The following is a 19145-nucleotide window of genomic DNA, read 5'->3' on the forward strand; positions in this document are numbered from 1 at the left end:
CACCAGGTAATGTACATATATATCAAAAAAAAAAAGAGCTGTCAAGGTGATTATGACGATTCATACAAGAGGATAACCGTCGTCTGCGCTGGGTCTACTAGGTCTTGTGAGAAGAGGCACTGGGAACTGAAAGGGGTCGAGTCTCGCTTGTCCCCTACCGTAGAACAGTTTCAGAGGAACGGTAGCTGTAGCACAGTGACGTGTTCTCGGTCTTATAGTAGTCACTCTCTCTCTCTCTCTCTCTCTCTCTCTCTCTCTCTCTCTCTCTCTCTCTCTCTCTCTCTCTCTCTCTCTCTCTCTCTCTCTCTCTCCACAGGTCTCAATTATTGACAAAAACATATAGCTAGGAAGCACTGGTCTGTACACGATTATAGTCTTTCTCTCTCTCTCTCTCTCTCTCTCTCTCTATATATATATATATATATATGCATATATATATATATATATATATATATATATATATATATATATATATATATATATATATATATATATATATATATATATATATATATATATGGCTACAGGTAGCTGTCAGGAACAAATGTTTTCTGGTTTCAGTCAGTTAGTTACAGCGTTTTGACCAACATCTTCTTTCGTCAGTTATAGTCTAGGGTCGAGAAATATTAACTAGGCAGTGTCGTCTACTGATGTCAGGTGATGTCTCCTTTGAGTCAGTGAGGTTTTACGTTTGTCGTAGTCACTCACCATAAGATACCGTCAAGCAAAGTCTTTCAATGGACACAGAGTCAAGTGATGTCAAGCAACGTAAAATGTCAGGTCACACTGTCAGTGTTGGCAAAGTCAGGTGTTGTCAACAGACATATGGAACTAATCAACGTAAGTCATATATGTATATATATTCATATGTATAGATTCAAATGAGTCAGTCAAGCATAGTCACTGAAAGCAAGGTTTGCTAATGCATAGAGTCGGTATGGTTGAAAATTTGGTTATAAGTACAGTCAATGTCGATGATATTTGCCTGTAAGTAGAGTCAGTGTTGCTGAAAACTATGAGCAGAGTCAGTTTCATTGAAAGTTCTAAGTAGAGTCAGTGTTGCTGAAAAGTTAGTTATGAGCATCGTCAGTGTCGCTAGAAACTCCAGGTAGAGTCCGATGTTCCTGAAAATTTAGCTTTACGTAGAGTCAGTCTCGCCGTCGGGCAGTCACTGTCAAGAGCAGGTGATCTCACTGTCACATAATAGGATGTAGTCGATTGCCAGCTCGTCACTGCAAGCAAAATCCACACTAAGGAGGGATCACTGTCAGCGTCACTCAGAGGGGCGTCAGTCTCTAGTAGCGGTGCTGGGCTAGGCTGTTAACCAGTGACGTAAAACAATGAAAATTAAAAGAAAAATAGATACGTCAAAGTCTTTGTAATCTTACATCAAAAAAACGGGAAGGAAAGTGGAGAAGTGGGGGGTGTTGGGTGGGTGGGTTGTCACAGTCAGTCAAAGCCAAAATGTTAAGTGAGGTCATTTATGTATAGCCAAGAAGAGTCATATTTACAAAGGACAGCATATATATTAGGTCATCCCAGAAGGGCCGTTAACTATAAGGGTCGTTACGAGGTCCTAGAGGTTGAGTAAGGTCGTGGGTCTATGGCGGTGGTGCAGTCAGGGCGGTCATCACAGTCAATAAATTATCTTAAATACAAATTAACAACAGATATCTTAAATACATCTCAAAAAAAAACAAACAAGGCAGCATCTAGTCCACAAGCTAAAGGTCAAGGCTGAGGCTAAAACCACTGGGTATCGGTGATATCAGATCTCAGTCCATTCACAGTGGGAAGGTCAACCTCGAAGGATAGCCTGCGCCATCAGGTACTCCTCAAAGCACACTTCAAGACTATATTGGAAGCGCCTTGAAGGGAGGAAACCCTCGGCTCGGCTACCCTCCTTTAAGGCATCCGATTCGCGCTCTCAAGTGTCGAGAGCGCTAAATCTCATTATGCGAATATTTGTCCATTATTTTCTTGACGGAAAAGTCACATGTCGTATATACTTCCCCGCAGTCTTTTTGAAGACTGCGTCCTCGATCAGCCGCGTCGTTATACTCCTCAATCAGCGCTTTGATCTCGTCAGGAAGGGAAAGGACCTCGGCATACTGCAGGTAACTGTGGGCAGTTAACGAGGGACGGCGTTAAGCAGGATACAGTAGACGTGTTGGACATGGGCAACTATGGTTTTGGATTGACACATATGTATTGCGGTAGTGAGTAAGGTGGCAAATGTGGTAATTGCTGAGTAGCGCATTTGAGGTGGATTATTCTCGGATCATTCAATTGTGAGGATGGATGATTATATGTGGAAGGTGTTTCAATGGATTGGTGGTGCGATATGGTGTTTACCTAGGTAAGTGCAATTAACTTTTAACTTAGCGTCTATAGTGGATGCTGGGGTAAATAGATCAGTCGGATAGTGTTCAAAGCAGGCGACGAAGGCAGTGAGTGGGCTTGACAGATGCAGAAGGTGTCAGGAAGATATGATAATCAGGTAGGCGGGGAGATAGGCAGGGTAAGTGTAAAAAGTGTTGATCAGTAGTGTAAATGTGGTTGGTACTCAGTCAGGCTGAGTAAAGTAATGAGGTTCATAACTGTGACACAAGTGAAAGCTTTCGTGTGTGTGTGTGTGTGTGTGTGTGTTTTTGTGGGTGGGTGGGTGTGTGTATGTGTGTGACTAGTATTTGTGTGTGACGGGGAGAGAGTTTTACACTCGTGTTGCGTCGTCTAAATACATATATTTGTATGTGTGTGTGTGTGTGTGTGTGTGTGTGTGTGTGTGTGTGTGTGTGAGGTGAATAATGTTACTTTCTGCAAGTACAGAAGTCCAACAGTTTCATAGGCTTTATGTAATTGATTGCATTGTTGTATATCTGTTGGGTTTCTTAATGTAGTATTCACTCGTTTCTGATATAGATGCATTTATGTTAAATTCTTGTTTTTTTATACAAAAAGCCTTATATTGTTAATCTACAACTACATACTTATCATCAGCCTGGTACAGCTTATCTTTTAACTACTGTTCTTATAGCTCAAGACAGACAGGGGAAGGAGAGGAGACCGCAAAACGTACCTGAAGATGTCTACAAGACGGGCAGCTGGGGTACCAAAACGGGAGGTGTTCTGGTGCACTTCGCAGATCAGACGCTTCTGGCACTCAAGGTCAGAGGGATCGAACTTCCTCCAGGCCTCTTCTCCGATAGCGATCCAGTCCAGGATGGAGAACTTCTCCCAGTCGATGCCGTAGGGGTCGAAAGACCTATGAGTGAGGGAGTATGGGAAGGAAAGGTAAGTCTCAGCTTATTACAAAAATTTGATATCTTTTTTTCTTTTTTGTAGAATGCCTTAGTATCATTTGACTTTGAACCGTATACAGAATGAATAGAAATCAGGAGAGAAACAATATTCTACATCACTGGTGATGAGGGTTTTTCAATATCACAAAATCATCTTAGTCCTAATGAAAAAGTTCGGCATCTACATCTACAAGCATGCAGGCATTCATGGTGGTTTCTGTAGTACTATATACACTGTACACTGTACATCTTACCGTCTGTAGGAAGAATATGAGGAATATCCTCCTCCACTATTTCCATAGCTACTGCCGGAGCCATAGCCATAGCCAAACCCGCCCGCCAAGAGAGCGTACAGGAGGAAGCCTAGAGCTCCAAGTCCCAAGACGGTGACGAGCGCCGAGGCCAACATGGCGGCGAACGGAGCGATGGTGGAAATGTTAAAGGATAACCCTGCGGTGGGTGAGTTGCCGACGGGGATGACCAGGAGGCGGCCCTCGTCATCATATACACTGCTATCGTTAAGATCAAGACCGAAGGCCGACACAGTTTGAGCAGCTAAGGTCGCCACCAGTATGCAAGATGACACTAGCTTGAACATCATTGCGACGAACGACCTGGAGGTGTTTTTTTCCGTTCGAAGTTAAAACTCGATCAAGGGTTCGTAGCTCTTCGGATTTTTAGAAGGCGATTATTCACTAGAGTCGATTAGTAAATCACTGAGGAGGGTCACTGAAGCCGCTGTTCGAACTCTGTGAGGACTTAAAGCCCGAGATGTGGTGTGCCATCACTCTGCCAAGTCGGCCTTATATACGAAGGTGGGTAGTGACGTCAGAGGGGGCAGGGGATGGCTAGTTGGGGGAGGACCTACTGCGCCAGATAAGAAAGAAACCTCAAGGTAAAAAGAAAAGTCCACCTCACTTAGTAAACAACAAAGGTGTAGGAGGCTGGTGGTGGGGGGGATACAGGAGGAGGGACTTTGGGGAGGGTGAGTCCCCTGGTCCCCTCGTCTTTCCCTCACCCTCTAGACTCATCAAACAACTGAGGTGTGAGAAACTTAAGAACACCTGCCAGGTAGAAAGACCCGATACGAGTTGACGATCGACACCTGAACCCTATGGAGACGGAGGGTAGCTCCAGACGGAGACGTTCTGGTGTTTCCCGATGACGGTACCGAGGAACCGTTGGGTAAACACCCGTCGGTGGCCGATGACTTGACACGTTGCCGCCTGGAGGTGTTCGCCCCGCCGGCAGCCAACCAGCGTTCGCTGCGGGGGGCTGCCACTCGCCGCAGGAGGCTCTCTATATCCTCTAGTTCATCCCAGGAGTGTGGTGAGAAACATCTAGTGTCTCGTAGAGCACCAGAGACTTTCAATTCAGGTTCTCGCTTGATAAATACGATGACAACCCCCTCTCAACATGGTCTTTGCAAGGAGGTGATGTCCTTAAAGTTGCGATTGTCATCAGTGTCATTAACTATGACTGGAATTAAACTGTCTACCGATCGCTACAAGACTGGCATAAAGTGTGGCAACGTTTGTCCACAACGGTATTTCAAGTCAGTGTTTTAACTCGTATGAAAAACACAGAGCATCAGTAAGAATTATCCGAGAAGAATTGTTATCCGGCATCAGACTGGGAAAGTGCAGGAGCCCCTATTCTCATTAGCATATGTGTGGCTGCAGTGGCCAGCGTCCCAATTAAGCTCCATTTATAAAGGCCGATCTCGCTCTCTTTGATTCATTTGAGCCATTACTGCAGATTGGGGCGGGAGGTGCCTTGCTGCTCGTCCCGTGCGTGGATCTCAACGCGTGCCCTTTACATCTACGACTGTGCATGTTGCTAACTTAGATCTGGCCTCTGCTCATGGACTATCGATCGAATTTTAAGTGAAGGCAGAATAGTGAATACTGAATGTGTGATTTCATTTCACTGTAGGATCATTCACAGAATACCTGATAATCCTTTTCATCACGTGTGTTATGAGTGAACGTTTTCCTGTTGCACAAGATGACGAGGGTGAGTCTGTAAGACGCCGTAATTACTTCCAAAATGAGAATATCAGAATTAATAGCAATACTGAAGTATCTAGTGTGATATTAGGTATACCCACTGAGATCATATTCTTATAGACACAGATGTAGAAATCACACTTAACTATTGTTTTGTTGTACTCTAAGATACAGACAAATAATAAAAGTTGCTATACTATATTGTCCATTATTTTCGAGGCATCTATTCCTAGCGAGTGCGGGTGTTCCTAGGGGCAATAGAGGATATACTGGTGACAGAATGCGAGCCATAATCTGGAAGGCAGCAAGTGGGCTGCACTGAGGTAGGTGTTGCTAGGAGAAATGAACCATCATCATGACAGTCATGAGGTAGGTGTTGCTAGGAGGAGCGAACCATCATCATGACAGTCATGAGGTAGGTGTTGCTAGGATTGAAGCATCATCATGACAGTCATGAGGTAGGTGTTGCTAGGAGAGGTGAACCATCATCATGACAGTCATGAGGTAGGTGTTGCTAGGAGAGGTGAACCATTATCATGACAGTCATGAGGTAGGTGTTGCTAGGAGAGGTGAACCATTATCATGACAGTCATGGTATTGACCAAGCTAGGTGAAAAGACCGGGACAGTAGGCACTGAAGGCCAGTGGGCTGGCCTCCTAGGGACAAGGTGTTTGCATGGAAGTTGTAGGGAACAAGGAAGAGCTTCGACTCCATCACTCTCTCCTGGAGGGGCGGGTGGCCACTTGGATGTGTTGGTCGATTTCAAAGACAACGGTAAACGTAGTCTGACCGTTGAGTGGTGACTTCTAGATTTAAAAGTATATGAACCAAACATTAAATGCAAAAAAAATACAAGAAGTAATCATGCATAAGCGTTGCTAACATTTGTATGTAGCAAGCATATGTACTATACAAAATATGTACAAATTACTTACCTAATCCAGTAACGAAAATGGTTACCACTGAACCACCGCTGAAGCTTTGTACTGCAATAGATTGAGAGTTTACTTAAGAGAGAACAACTTATCCCTTCTTTCTAATCATGGGTGACCAAACTAGATATGACTGTTGCTCGACGGTGGTGCAGTGGGCGGCCAGAAGCGTGCACAGGGAAGGGACGAGGTCATGGTGAGGTTGGTACGCACCCACGGTTGGCGCGGCCTGAGTAGCCTGAACCTGAGCCGTAGCCTGAACTTGAGCCGTAGCCTGAGTAGCCAGAGCCCGAGTCAGCAGGGGCGGTCAGGAGGTAATAAAGGGCAATGGCACCAGCGATGCCCCAGAGCAGGATGCCAGCGGAGAAGAGGAGCAAGGTGGTGTTGAAGGTGACAAATGAACCCGTGGTTGCATTGTTAAAGATGAAGAACAGCCTGGGATCAGCTTCTTTACTAGCTCCAGGCTGGTCCAAACTCAGGTCAGCATGTGGGTAGATGTCAGATGCAAGGGCGCAGGAGGACAGGAGCAGGGCTCCGAGAACATGCAGGAGCGTGCGGTTCATTCTCGCGTCACCCGCAAGTCACTGCACTGTAAAAGGTGCCACATTCAGTTACTGGGCAGTGTGGTGGACAGCGCCCAGACCGAGGTGCTGGTCTCATGTGAATTGCGGCCTATTGTGTCCAAAAGTGAGATTAAGGAGAAGATAAAGTGGGCAAGCGCAATGGTCAGTCACAGGTCTTGATGCCACATGACCCTGTCAGGAGTCAGGTCACGAGGTCCCCCAGAGAGCCTTGACCATGCATTAAGAATGAACCGCAGCGCCTGTGTCCTGCCGGGCCACCGTCGGGATTGGGTAGGTGGTGGTGGTGGTGGTGATGGACGGGGTGAGGGCAGGTCATCTCTGTTGGGACAAGCGCTGGTCTGGTTAGGTAGTGGTGGTGGTGTTTGGTGGTTTGGTATAGGGACTACCGGGCCGGGATGGTTAGGTTGGGGCGGGGTAAGGAAGACACCGCTCTTCTAGTAAAAACCCTGATAAAATGGACTTTACATACGCTTTCCTGCCATAGGAGCCAGAGCTGCTGCTGCCAGAGTACCCGGAGTATCCAGAATCGTCGCCGGTAGCATAAAAGTAGGCAATAGCAAGCAGGGCGCCGAGCACGATGATGCTCGTAATTCCGAGGATGAAGGTAGCGTAACCGACTGTAACAGTGGTTGTGTTGGTGGTGACAAAGAAGAGCCTGCCCTCAGGGTCATCATAGGCGCCATCTGCTACCACCGGGTACTCGTCAAGCGCCTCAGGCGAGAATCCCATGGTGCAGGTAGAAAGGCCAGCCACCAGGGCGAGGACTACCAGCGTGCGGTTCATTCGGAAGGGTACAGGGTAATCTGGAAGACCAGGGTACGAGCGGGTTGACACTAATTAACGACCAGAGGTCTGAAGCTTGGATCGAGGGGACGAAGGTTCAGAGAGGGGTTTCAGGGTAACCTGCCATGTTTGTGTCGGAAGCAAAGAGCCAGTTGTAGCGATGGTGTTGGTCAAGTAATAACTCATGAATACAGGAGTACCTCGGTTAAGAAAAAAAAAAAAAAAAACACGTCCGTGGGGCAGCCGAGGTGTGACTCTAAGCGTCAGGGCTGAGTGGGGCGGGGCCATCCGTCCTGTGCGGTGACACAGGCCTGGCATTCAACGAGTTCAGCTTGTCCCTGGGCACGAAATGACAACACAAGTTAACTATCGAGATAGGAATGTTGAGAATTTAGGAAGAGAGCACTGTTCACTGGAGGCTGTATGGTGAAGGTAAGGTGGGCGTGATCAAGGTTATGGACGAGGTCATGTAGCACGCCAGGAGTAACAACTGAGATCTTTTGAAAGACCATGAACTACTGAAGTCCCCTCATGCCCTTGGCGATTCACACCGAGTTCTGGGACCATGCACCGTGAGGGATAACTAAAAACATGCTGATGAGTGCTCTTCATGCTCTGCTTCGTTACTATTTTAGTGAAGATCATGCAACCCTTTGCGGTGCATGTAATCATTCAGTATCCCTTGTTTCTCGGGGGCTTCTGTGCCTGTGTTGAGAAGCAGCAGAGCAGATGACTCTGACGTGCCTTTGCACATTGCACGTAATAAGGAAAATGAAAAGAGACTGACAGGCGGTGAACTAGCAGCAGTAGCAGCAGCAGCAACCTGATAACAACTACAAGTGAGCGAGCCTGATAACAACTACAAGTGAAATAAGGATCATTCTGGTACGTACAGGCCCACTAGGTCGCTAAATCTGCGGCCACTTGATGCATACTCGCATCCCACCCAGTAGCAGAGAACTGCACTGGCAATGATGGTTAATACGACGCCCCATAGCAAGAGCCACACGATCCCTGCCCCTGAGACTACCACACTGTTGGAGCCGGTGGTGGAGGACGTGAAGCCCAGCTTCTCCCCGGCGTCCTCAGCCACTCGTTCTCCCAAGGCCTCGTCCACGGCACTGCCTTCATACAGCACCGAGATATTTTCGGCCGAGGAGAGAACTGAGAGATGAAGCACAGCGCCAAGCAGGAGAGTCAGGTACTTAAGAGAGAGCATACTGGCCTGTAAACGAGCGGTACTGTAGTTGACGAAAGTGATCTAATCCATCTTATTCATGGTGACCTGTATCATTCTGCCATCTAGTGAATCTGAAGTTTGTCTGTCATTCTAAATGTGGCGGTGCTTCATTAGAGGAGTATGGGTGACAGGGTATAGGATAGGCTTGGGTCAGGGAGTGGGACTAGTGCACGATCGGGCCTGACTTGCAACGATAAGGGATCGTCAGAGGAGGAGGAGAAGGTGGACGAGGAGGAGGAGGACCATGAACCGTCGATACCTACTGGTGGAGGTCACGAGCGTAGGAGGACGAGCCATAGCCGGAACCGCTGTAGCTCGATGAGCCGCTATCTCTTGGGCCTCCGAAAAGATAGAACAAGAGAGCTAGACCAATAATGAGAGGAACGAGCAAGGCCGCGCCCAGGGCAATATAGCCGGCATTCCCAATTGTGATGGACCCAACGTTCCCAGTGTTTCCAAGACTGAGAGCTCCCGTAAACAGGAATCTTTCGGATGCCTCCTCGTCATCTGATAATTGACGATTTTGCTGCAGGGCTTCGGCTGCCCGCCCCACTCGCATACATACAACTAGGACAGCAGCGTAGAAGAAAAACGGCTTCATGACTGTACAAGGCCTGAAAAGGTGAGAACATGTCACAGGTACGTGTGGGATGCTCTCAGCATGCATAGGGTCAAGTTGGTGGCTGGTTGTAGCGACCTCATGCACCAGCGCTACAATATTGGCTTCTGCAGACACTAGATGGCAGGATCCTTCACTCCTCGCAGCGCGCCATGAGAATACAGCTCCTAAAGAAAACGCGACTGTCGGGCCTCCACAGAAAAGGCAAGACCCAGGCGCAAAAGAAAACGAAAAGTTGGCGCGGCGGGGCAACTGAGTTATCTCTGATCAGTACTAAGTGGTGAATCCTCTCGTCTAATGGAGTTCCTGTATTTAGGAAATGAGTATGAGTAAGTGCGAAGATTGTCCAAATGAAGAACTCGGTTACTTCAAGAAGAGATTTTGAGAAATGTTTTGTGGGTTGGAAAATTAGTCGGTCTCGGTAACATACGCCTCAGTGACATGAGAACGATGAGTAAACATTCAAGGATCAACGAGCAAATGTATATCATAGCCTAGCTGTATCGCTCCCGCCTGTCATGCAGGGGTCCCGGGTTCGATCCTGGCTGTTGGAGTTTTGTATGTTCTCTGAAAGTGCATGTTCATACTTCTTTCTTTCTTTCATACTATTCGCCATTTCCCGCCTTAGCGAGGTAGTGTTAAGAACAGAGGACTGGGCCTTTGAGGGAATATCCTCATCTGGCCCCCTTCTCTGTTCCTTCTTTGGGAAAAAAAAACCAGAGGGGAGGATTTCCAGCCCCCCGCTCCCTTACCTTTTAGTCGCCTTCTACGACACGCAGGGAATACGTGTGTGTGTGTGTGTGTGTGTGTGTGTGTGCAGCAGGAGTGTGTATGGTCCAAGAATTACACTGATCCCCTCCAGGTGTTCCAGTTCGCTCGACTGACTTTTTTCTAAGAACACACGTCGACGGCCTTAATGTTCTTGGCAGTCAAATAGGCCTAAAGATAACCAACCAGTCATCCAGTAGCGGCGCTTCCGGTGGAGAGGGAACGCTACACGTGGTAACTTACGAGGACGGAGCTTATCTCTCTCCTTTCATCGTCACCTCTTTGAACTGTGCCACCTTTTGGGTCTGGGATAGGCTATATGTAATTACAGTATGGTTTTGCGTCTCGTTTACAGAGTTACTGTAAATCAGCCGTGCTGGTTGTATATTAATATTTGTACGATACATGTCTCTAGCAATCAACTTCAGATATATTCTGAAGTAACCATTTATTGCAAACTTGATTGAAGAATACGTATATGTTCTAGATGGAAAACGATTATGTGGCAATACGATTCGGTAAGCGAGCAAATACCAGATGACATTAAGACAAGAAAGGCTTTGAAATTCACACGACACGCCCCTGAGTGAATCCGTGCGAGTGATTGGTCAGCAGAGTCACCTGAACGGCCAATGAGCAAGACCATGGACAAGATAGTAGCCAATGAGAGGCCGGGTACCTGAGCAACACCGTGCCATTGTTTATTGTAATTGGGTAATATGTAAACAGTTATCCTTTCATTACAAAAAAAAAAAAAAGGGTTCTTGTTGAACACTAACAAATCAGGGAGTGGGGAGCGCGAAAGTAGCATGATGGTAGGTTGTCTGTCTGTCCGCTTTTGTGGGGAAGGTGGCAGTGACCGGAGGTACTGAACGAAGGGCGCGAGGGGACTAATGGCAAAGGAGCTGATACACACATACTCACACGCATACCAGCATGTTGCAAGGCTCAGCTCCGTGAGGACGGCGCTCGGCGTGTGGCACGTGCGTGTGGAGTTGGCTTTTATCGCAAAATAGAATACTCACACGTTATTAAGGGATGGATCGAATAGTTCACGGGAGAGTGACACAATGTTGGAATCTTTGAATGGAGAGTAGGTTAATGCAGCTGATGTTCGAATGACTTTAAAGTTGTGCCAGGAAATGAAAAATGATTGATTACTATCTGGGATTGAATTGCTACCGTAGACTTGTAACGATTCAATGAGAAGTTGAAGGTTGACACGAAGTTCACTGGATTCGGTGAAGTTGTAACCGTAGAGTGTATTGACTCCAGGAAAAGCTGACGGTAATACTCCGAACACGTGAGGAGGACGAGGTCCTCATCTTGGTGAGGTGGGATTCAAGTGGTGCTACACCTACACACGCGTGTTATGGTCTGACCCAACATGAGACTCATCTTTGCATCATGGCACGGTGAGTCTAGTTGAATACAGAGGTCATCGCAGTTTGAGGCAAAGCGAATTGTTCGACGATCATTTTCTTGAAGCATTTCTTTATGAATTTAGTAATTTGTAAGAAAAGAAAGAAAAAATGATTCATCGTTTATCGTATATGTTGCTCAGTTGGCGGCCTTGTTGCACACCAAATGGCAAGAGGTAGCCATGTTCCCGTTAACACAGGTCTGTTGTGGTTGGACTTCCGGTACACGGGTGGTGTGTAGTGGTGGTGGTGGTGGCGGCAGAGCCTCACTGAGCTTGTCGTGGTCGCACTGGGGATTGCTCCAGGTAAACCACCTGTCACTCCTGACTCTAGGCCAATGTCGGTGACCGCTGTTTTGCTCGCCATTGGGTTAATGTCACCGGCTTCGCTCGCTTGCCAGACTCTGTTTGTGCGTTGCTAAATACACTCATATTTCATTCTTTTTGTTCTTTATTTGGTTATCTATGCGATTTGATAAAACCATTTGTTTATGTCTATTTTTTCTTCTAATGTATTATTACTTTATCATTGTCAAAAAGAATGATGTCAAATGCCATCACCAACAGCAATACTAAACTGATCCGTTATGGGAAACCACAGAGGAATCTAACTAAACTTGAACCCGAGACCATTGCTCAAGTCTCGCCTCCCACTACAGAGAACGCGACCGTCTTGGTGACGCCAGTGGGAGCGCGCTCTTCATGAGGAAGTTATATAGAGCAGACCACACCGTTGGCGACGTCAGGTAGAAAGTCAACAGAAGTAGCGGTGGGGTAGGAAACGGCGGAGGGGCGGGGGGATTAGCTGGACGGGTTCCCTGTGTCCAACCCCCACATCCCACCCCACCCGACCCTCTTCTTCCAACCTCCTTCACATAACCGTAAGACATAATGACACCTTGTTGGCCCCGCTGCCGTGCCTAGAGCGTGACGGCTTACGGCCTGCGGTGATGAGCGCCGCAGGCAGATTATGGTGGCTTATTATAGTTCTTAAGGACACCGTATGGCAGACCTTAAGACTCGTACAGGAGGGACCCTAACTGACGTTTCTCGAACTTATCTTTAAAATCCGCAAAGTATCTGAAGGTACGCATATGTGGTGTTTGTTTTAGGGATACTGGTAATATCTAAAGTCAGAAAATCATATTCTAGAATTTATCAATTTTACTTTTAAGCTGCTAATGACTTTCTTGGGATATTTCTATGCTACGATATTAAAGGAAGCGTCCAGCGTTGGTTAACTCTGACTAATTTTACCTAGACAAAAATGAATCCGACAAAGATGTTAGTGATCCCATCAGAAAATGGTGAACACTCGTTCGAATCCTACGTGTGCTCGTTAGTTCTGATGCTCAGTTCATCAAGTGGTTCTGAAGCCTTGCACTGAAGATTCTTCAGCATCGTCATGTCAGGGACAGATCATCAGCAAGAAAGTAAGACAGACGATTAAGAGTATTAGTTTTTGCAGGATTCAAAGGACAGATGGCTGAAGAATGTGTCTGAAGAGTTATAGGAAGACAGAAGGATCCGACACCACAAGAAACTGTATTCACATGGAGCTGCCGCATTCAGTTCTCTCAGTTGGACACAATCGACATCCAATCGCACTTGCCTTATGCTACAGTTCCCTATGTGTTAGCATAAGTTGCTTTCTAAAAATAAACACAGTGTTATATATACAAATGACTTTAACAAGTCAAAGTGTGGCTGTGTGTTATATATACATATATACAAAACTTAATCATACTTTATGCCATGTATATACAAAGCTGGAGCTATCTACTAAAGAATATATACTAAAAGTATATTTATTATATTAATGATATATGAGAATGCATGAGGCTAGTATATTTACAGTCAGAATATCTCATGAGGCAATTCTATATCAAAACTACAGGCCGATGCGATGATTATGAGATGAGTTATGAGGCACAAGGGTAAGGATTATGTACATAGAGAGTCATGTCTTCGAGTACTTCATACAGCTGAAACAGACGAAACATGATGATGAATTCAGAAGCGATTTGAAATGAGTGGTTTACAACTATGAGGTGAAATGAGTGGTTATACCGATGAAGTGAGTTAAGTGAAGTGAGTGGCGAGGTAATGGATGACAGTGACAAGGAGTTAGGAGGTATTTGCCCCAGGCGGGAGCTGAGTGCCTCAACGCGTGTGTAAAACGAGGAGGAACAGGTTTGGCTTATCTGAAGCTCTCGAATCATGGCCAATGAGTAGCAAACTTAGCCGACAACACCAAGACCGAAGCTTCAGAATGTGACATTGACTTGCCCCTCGGCTGTAGCTCCGGCTCTGGTATCCAGCATTTGAGATTCAGTAAATATAAATAGATCTTGTTACATGTATCTCTCCATCGTGATAAATGCTTTATTGCCTTTTTTTATGGGTTGTACTATAGTTCTTTTTTGCACCGCTAGGAGGCTCACTACAGGAGAAGACGTGGACTTATTTTCGAACTCATTGAAGCAATTCGTTGGGTTATATTTGTAGCTCCTTGCAAGCAAAAAGATGTTCAAGATCAGAATATGAATCACGACAAAATCATTAATTTAGATCTAAGGATGCAAGGAGCTCCATGATATACGGTACAGTTTTAAAGAGAACGTAGAGTATATCTATACGGAATATTCGATCTTGAATCATCGAAGTATGAATATTACTTTATCCGTCGTCTTGATCGGATATCAAAACGCGTAAGGGAGGTAGCGCGTTGCAGAGTGGCCCAGGTGGACATTAGCAGACAGCAAACAGGACTGGGCAAACACTGTGGTCAAGCCTCGTTACTCAGAGTTTACTCAGTAAAAGAGTCATGCTGCTGGCGTGAAGCGCGTAATAGCACTCAATGATCTATTGGTTAACATGATGAACTTAATCTGTTAAGCGAGAGCGGCGGTTAAAGTCGTGTCAGAATATGTTATCATCTGCAAGACCGTTGCTTGCTTGCTTAGCGTCATCTGATTAAGATGGATATGTGAGTGGGAAGCTCATACATTAGTATCACAGAGAGATGCGAATATATATATATATATATATATATATATATATATATATATATATATATATATATATATATATATATATATATATATATATATATATGACCAAATGAATTTTCTTGTTCAAAATTATTATGCTTCACTTATTTGAAAAATGAAAAAAGCATCCTAGTTGTCTTCACTTACATAGAAATTGCGTGTTTTACTGGGAACTAAGTTTATAACTGTACAATTATATTTCTTTCTCTTTTCTCAATTAATTAAATCTGATAATAAGAAAGACTTAGAATGACTGACTTTGCCAAAAGAACGTGATGATAATTGCCGAATCTGCTCAATGACTCTACACTTAAGTCTTCAGATTAATCTAAGCAAAAATAGTAATTAGGGAAGCTTTTACAAGTTCTTAGCTGATGTCGCAGATTAAGCGCGTAAAACTATCTTCCATATTTTCTCTAAGGAACGTGAATCGTGTGTCCCATTGGGTGAAGCGAGATAGCTTCAAGGTGATCGCGAAGATTTCGTTAAAGGTTCCTGTGGCCTGTGGTCTGTTACTCGCCCATGTCGTTACCACGGGACGACGACAAAGACACTTAGCACTAACACTCGGTAACACTGGTCACTCCAAACTTTGGCACTGTTGAAACACTGATGGTGATGGTGGGTGAAGGATGGCGATGGCAGGAGGATGCACGAGTCGACAACTTCCAGGGTTTTCCACATACCTTGCAATCACAATAGGAGAAGGTAAGAGAGGATGTGTGGTGTGTCGTGTGTGTGTGTAGCTTGAACTACTGGTCAGAACGAACTGATGCCTGATGCTTCCCTCCTGCCTGTTATATACCTCATGGCTCCCCCCTGCTGACTTGGCTTCCGTGGCCTGGTTTTCCAAGTCCCTCCTCCTCCTCCTCCTCCTCCAGTAACCATCGTCACCACATAGCACACCCCTCCCTCCCACCAGGCTCCCTCCGTTTCTTCCCTCCCTCCCTCCCTCCCCCTCAAATCCTCCACCTCCAACAACTGCTGCTCCTCCTCCTCCTCTTTCCAACTGCTCTCCAACTAGCTCCACATACGGGTTTCGTTGTCGCCTCTAAATATCGGAAAGCAATGCTCAGCTCACCTAACTTATCCTTTCTGTTTAGCTGAGTGTCATCTACTCCTGGAAACTCTACGGCCAAAGGAACATAAAATACCTGAGGGAAAACATGAGGAAAGCTGGGTTTTTTTATCCTAAAGTCAAGAGCGCGATGGCAACTCATAAAAGTGCACTGTGAGTTTGTAGTTCACGGCCCAGAGTGGTGTGAGACGATGTCATCACACTCCCGCGCTCTGGCTGCTCGCGTCGTCCCTCAGTTGTCGCTAGACCAGTCTTCTCTCTGTCTCCGTCTCTCTATCTATCTATCTTTAAACCTAGCTATATCTCTCTCTATCTCTCCACGCCAAACTCAGACCGTCCTATTAAGGCTAATGTCCCAAGGAGGTGTTGAAAATGAATCCAGAGTTGTGAATATTGACGGAAAAGTCGAGGATATTGCGAAGAAGGAAAACGCGTCTTCTGGATATTACAGGGAACGTCGTATACCAGAGGATTCCTCTGCGTGTGTGAGTGTGTGCGTCTGAATTTTGCTGCATCTCACATCATGAAGGGAAAGATTATGTTACTAGATAATCAATTAGCAGTAATGACACCAGAATGCCAAGATTATAACACATGTGGTTGAATATTTGTGGCACATAGACGCATAAAGATGTAGCTGAGGATTCGACAAATTGCTCATAGTTAAGCAGCGACTCATCTAGTGGTTAGTAAAGGCGACCTCAAAGAATGTCCCCCCAGCCTCACAGGTATCATGTGTCCGTCATCCGCTCAGAGTAATTTTGACATCATCATTCTTTTCCATGATCATTCCCGCCGTTAAGGTATTGAATGTGTATATTTCCTTCCCTACTCTTGTGGGAATCTCTTGGTTTGACATTGGTGAGAATTCTCGTTATTAGTGTTAGCTGATGGTGCGTAAATTCTCAGATTGGTCGGTCTTTCAGACGTTTAAATATGATGTTGATTATCTTGGACATCATAGCTAAACATTTTATCTTCGTATTGACATCTATCTTTCATAATGTAGGTATGCTCGTTGTAACCATCGCTTTAGCATATACTACAGATGTGTTTTTGTTGGAGTAAATATGGCATTGTTGTGCCAGTAAACTCGATGATATACACGTCGCACAGCTTTGCCAATGTTTCTGCCGATGCAGATATCTGGCTCATCGCAATGACTGAATTGTACTGTCTCGATGGCATTATATTAGAGACAGGGTTGTGGATGTTCTCCTCCCACCCAAACCTTAGTCGTTTTGGACCATTTCCCAGTCGTTCTCGGCATCATCTCTGTCATTCAAGAATTCAACGAACACTGAGAGACAATCTGTTGTCATTAGCAAATAACTAATCAGAGATAACGAATACAATCCAATTTATAACTAAAAAAAAAGAAAAATAGCTTGAAGAGCAGTCACATGAACATTAAAACTTCTGGTACCAACTTAACATAAAGACATAAGCAATTGAAAAATGGTTACCAAGAAGTGTGTGTGTGAGTGGGGCATATAAGAGCTGAGGTCCATTACCGGTTTCAGCTGCTGGCTGACGACATCAGCTAGGCTTCGGTGGAGGGACAGACGCCTTCCTTAGAGGAGGGATTGCTACCTGGATGGCATAGGAATCTCACTGTTGTCCTTCAAAACATCTTTTGCCAGTGGAGAGAGAGTACTAGCACCCCATTTCCAGGAGATCCTACAGCCACAAGCCTGGGTTACTTTCAGTTGCGGGGAACTGATACATGTGACTACATGGTGATGCATGACAACATACCATTACATGACACCCTCATGACACTTTCTAGGGTTGACACATGACCTCATGAGCGACACGCGACGCCATGGGTGACACATTTCTCAACTTGTCGTATTTTGTGTTGCGCGAGCTGGAAAGGAAGACGAAGAACACTTGTGATTTTCTGGACCATCACGTCTCATGAGATGATAACAGCCTTGGGCTGAACAATTTTGATCCTCCTTCCCACCATGATCGACGCTTCGACGTTCCCTCATATATTTCAGATAGAGAAAAAGATCGAGACTATGATTATCTAGATAATTCAAAATCTTATGAAGAAATGGTTGGGACATCTAGCTTGAGCAGTTTAAGGAGGAGACTGACGTAAACTTCAAAGACTTACCAAAATTATCTTACTTTAAAGTATCGGAATATTTTCTGGACTTCTCCAGCAGCTGTAGCTGATAAAGGAAATGTGCTCTTCCATTTTCCCACTGGTCTTCACACTGTTTCAATGTGGGCAAATACGATACTATGATCCAATGGTATAATCCTTATGGTACAGGAGAGGGATGGAAGCCACTGGTGATATTCTTCATGTCCGAACAGTAGCGATTGGTGGTGGCGGTGGTGGTGGTGGTGATAGTGGCAATGGTGGTAGTGAAGTAGGTCATCCCACGCACGAGCCTTCGTGTAATGTTAGCGTTACTGGCCATGCGTCAGCACGGGCTAGCCCAGAGTTAGGCCTGCATGGGCTCGATTCCTGGGCGTGGCAGTCGGCCTACATCCAACGTGTGTGTGTGTGTGTGTGAGTGTGTGTGTGTGTGTGTGTGTGTGTGTGTGTGTGTGTGTGTGTGTGTGTGCGTGTGTGTGTGTGTTAGATTCGCTTTGGAAGATACAGATTCTTCGCCTCAAATCGAAACATTGCCGATATCCTTTTCACCAAACCCTCGACCTGTTTCGACACATGTTTCACTTTCACGTGCATCCTCGTGTTCTCTCATAATAACCAAGAGACGAAAAAGAGAAAATCTCACAACTGTTGCCATAACAACCCCAGGAGGCAACCCCAGGAGGAACATTTACCTCCTTTAATCCCCTCCTTCTTCTTTTTCTTCGTTCTTTTTTTTTCTGCCTGTGGTGAACCTGGAGCTGCGGTGACCACCCAGCTCCTGTGTGGGCGGAGCTAAAGAAGGAGCCACGCCCGCCCACTTGCCAACCCTCCTCCCAATCAGACTCCTCCTTCCCGAAGTGAGGTTTGAGCACCAGTCGACGTCACTCCATCCCCCTGAAGACCTCTCTTCCTCTTTTGAGCCACTGTGGCGACTCTCTCGATAGATGTGTATGTCTGAGGAGGTGGAAGACTTGGCACACGTGTGTGTGTTGTGTGTGTGTGTGTGTGTGTGTGTGATATTGCCGTCCATACCCAACTCTGCAACCGCATGTCGACCGTAAACGTCTTGATACCAAACCAAACCAGGATCGTCTCCATTTCAAGAATAGTTTCGATCTGAATCATCTTAAATTAAATTAGATTAAATTAAATTCTATTTTCTTCTACAGCAATGCACAACAACTAGAAATTTACATATCTATATTCTATTCGTTTCCATATTGTTTTATACACACCCACA

At 45.5% G+C, this 19145-nt stretch overlaps 1 protein-coding gene across 3 annotated transcripts; it reads right to left on the minus strand.

Moving 5' to 3' along the window:
- Positions 1-231: 231 nt before the first annotated feature.
- Positions 232-15532, minus strand: LOC139764163 (uncharacterized). Of its 3 annotated transcripts, none has more exons than XM_071690707.1 (4): positions 15398-15532; positions 6458-6833; positions 3080-3265; positions 232-2121 (listed from the first exon to the last, which is right to left on the minus strand). In XM_071690707.1, exons 2-4 carry the CDS (start codon positions 6805-6807, stop codon positions 1944-1946), a joined length of 714 nt encoding a protein of 237 aa, XP_071546808.1. In that variant the 5' UTR covers positions 6808-6833; positions 15398-15532; the 3' UTR covers positions 232-1943. The 3 variants fall into 3 exon arrangements, with proteins under 3 accessions (XP_071546808.1, XP_071546810.1, XP_071546809.1); XM_071690709.1 differs by lacking the exon at positions 6458-6833 and adding an exon at positions 7298-7631 and having other exon boundaries at positions 15398-15522; XM_071690708.1 differs by lacking the exons at positions 6458-6833; positions 15398-15532 and adding an exon at positions 3557-6451.
- Positions 15533-19145: the final 3613 nt, after the last annotated feature.

Source organism: Panulirus ornatus, chromosome 48 (genome assembly GCF_036320965.1).
Source record: "Panulirus ornatus isolate Po-2019 chromosome 48, ASM3632096v1, whole genome shotgun sequence".
In the NCBI taxonomy this organism is placed as follows: Eukaryota; Metazoa; Arthropoda; class Malacostraca; order Decapoda; family Palinuridae; genus Panulirus; species Panulirus ornatus.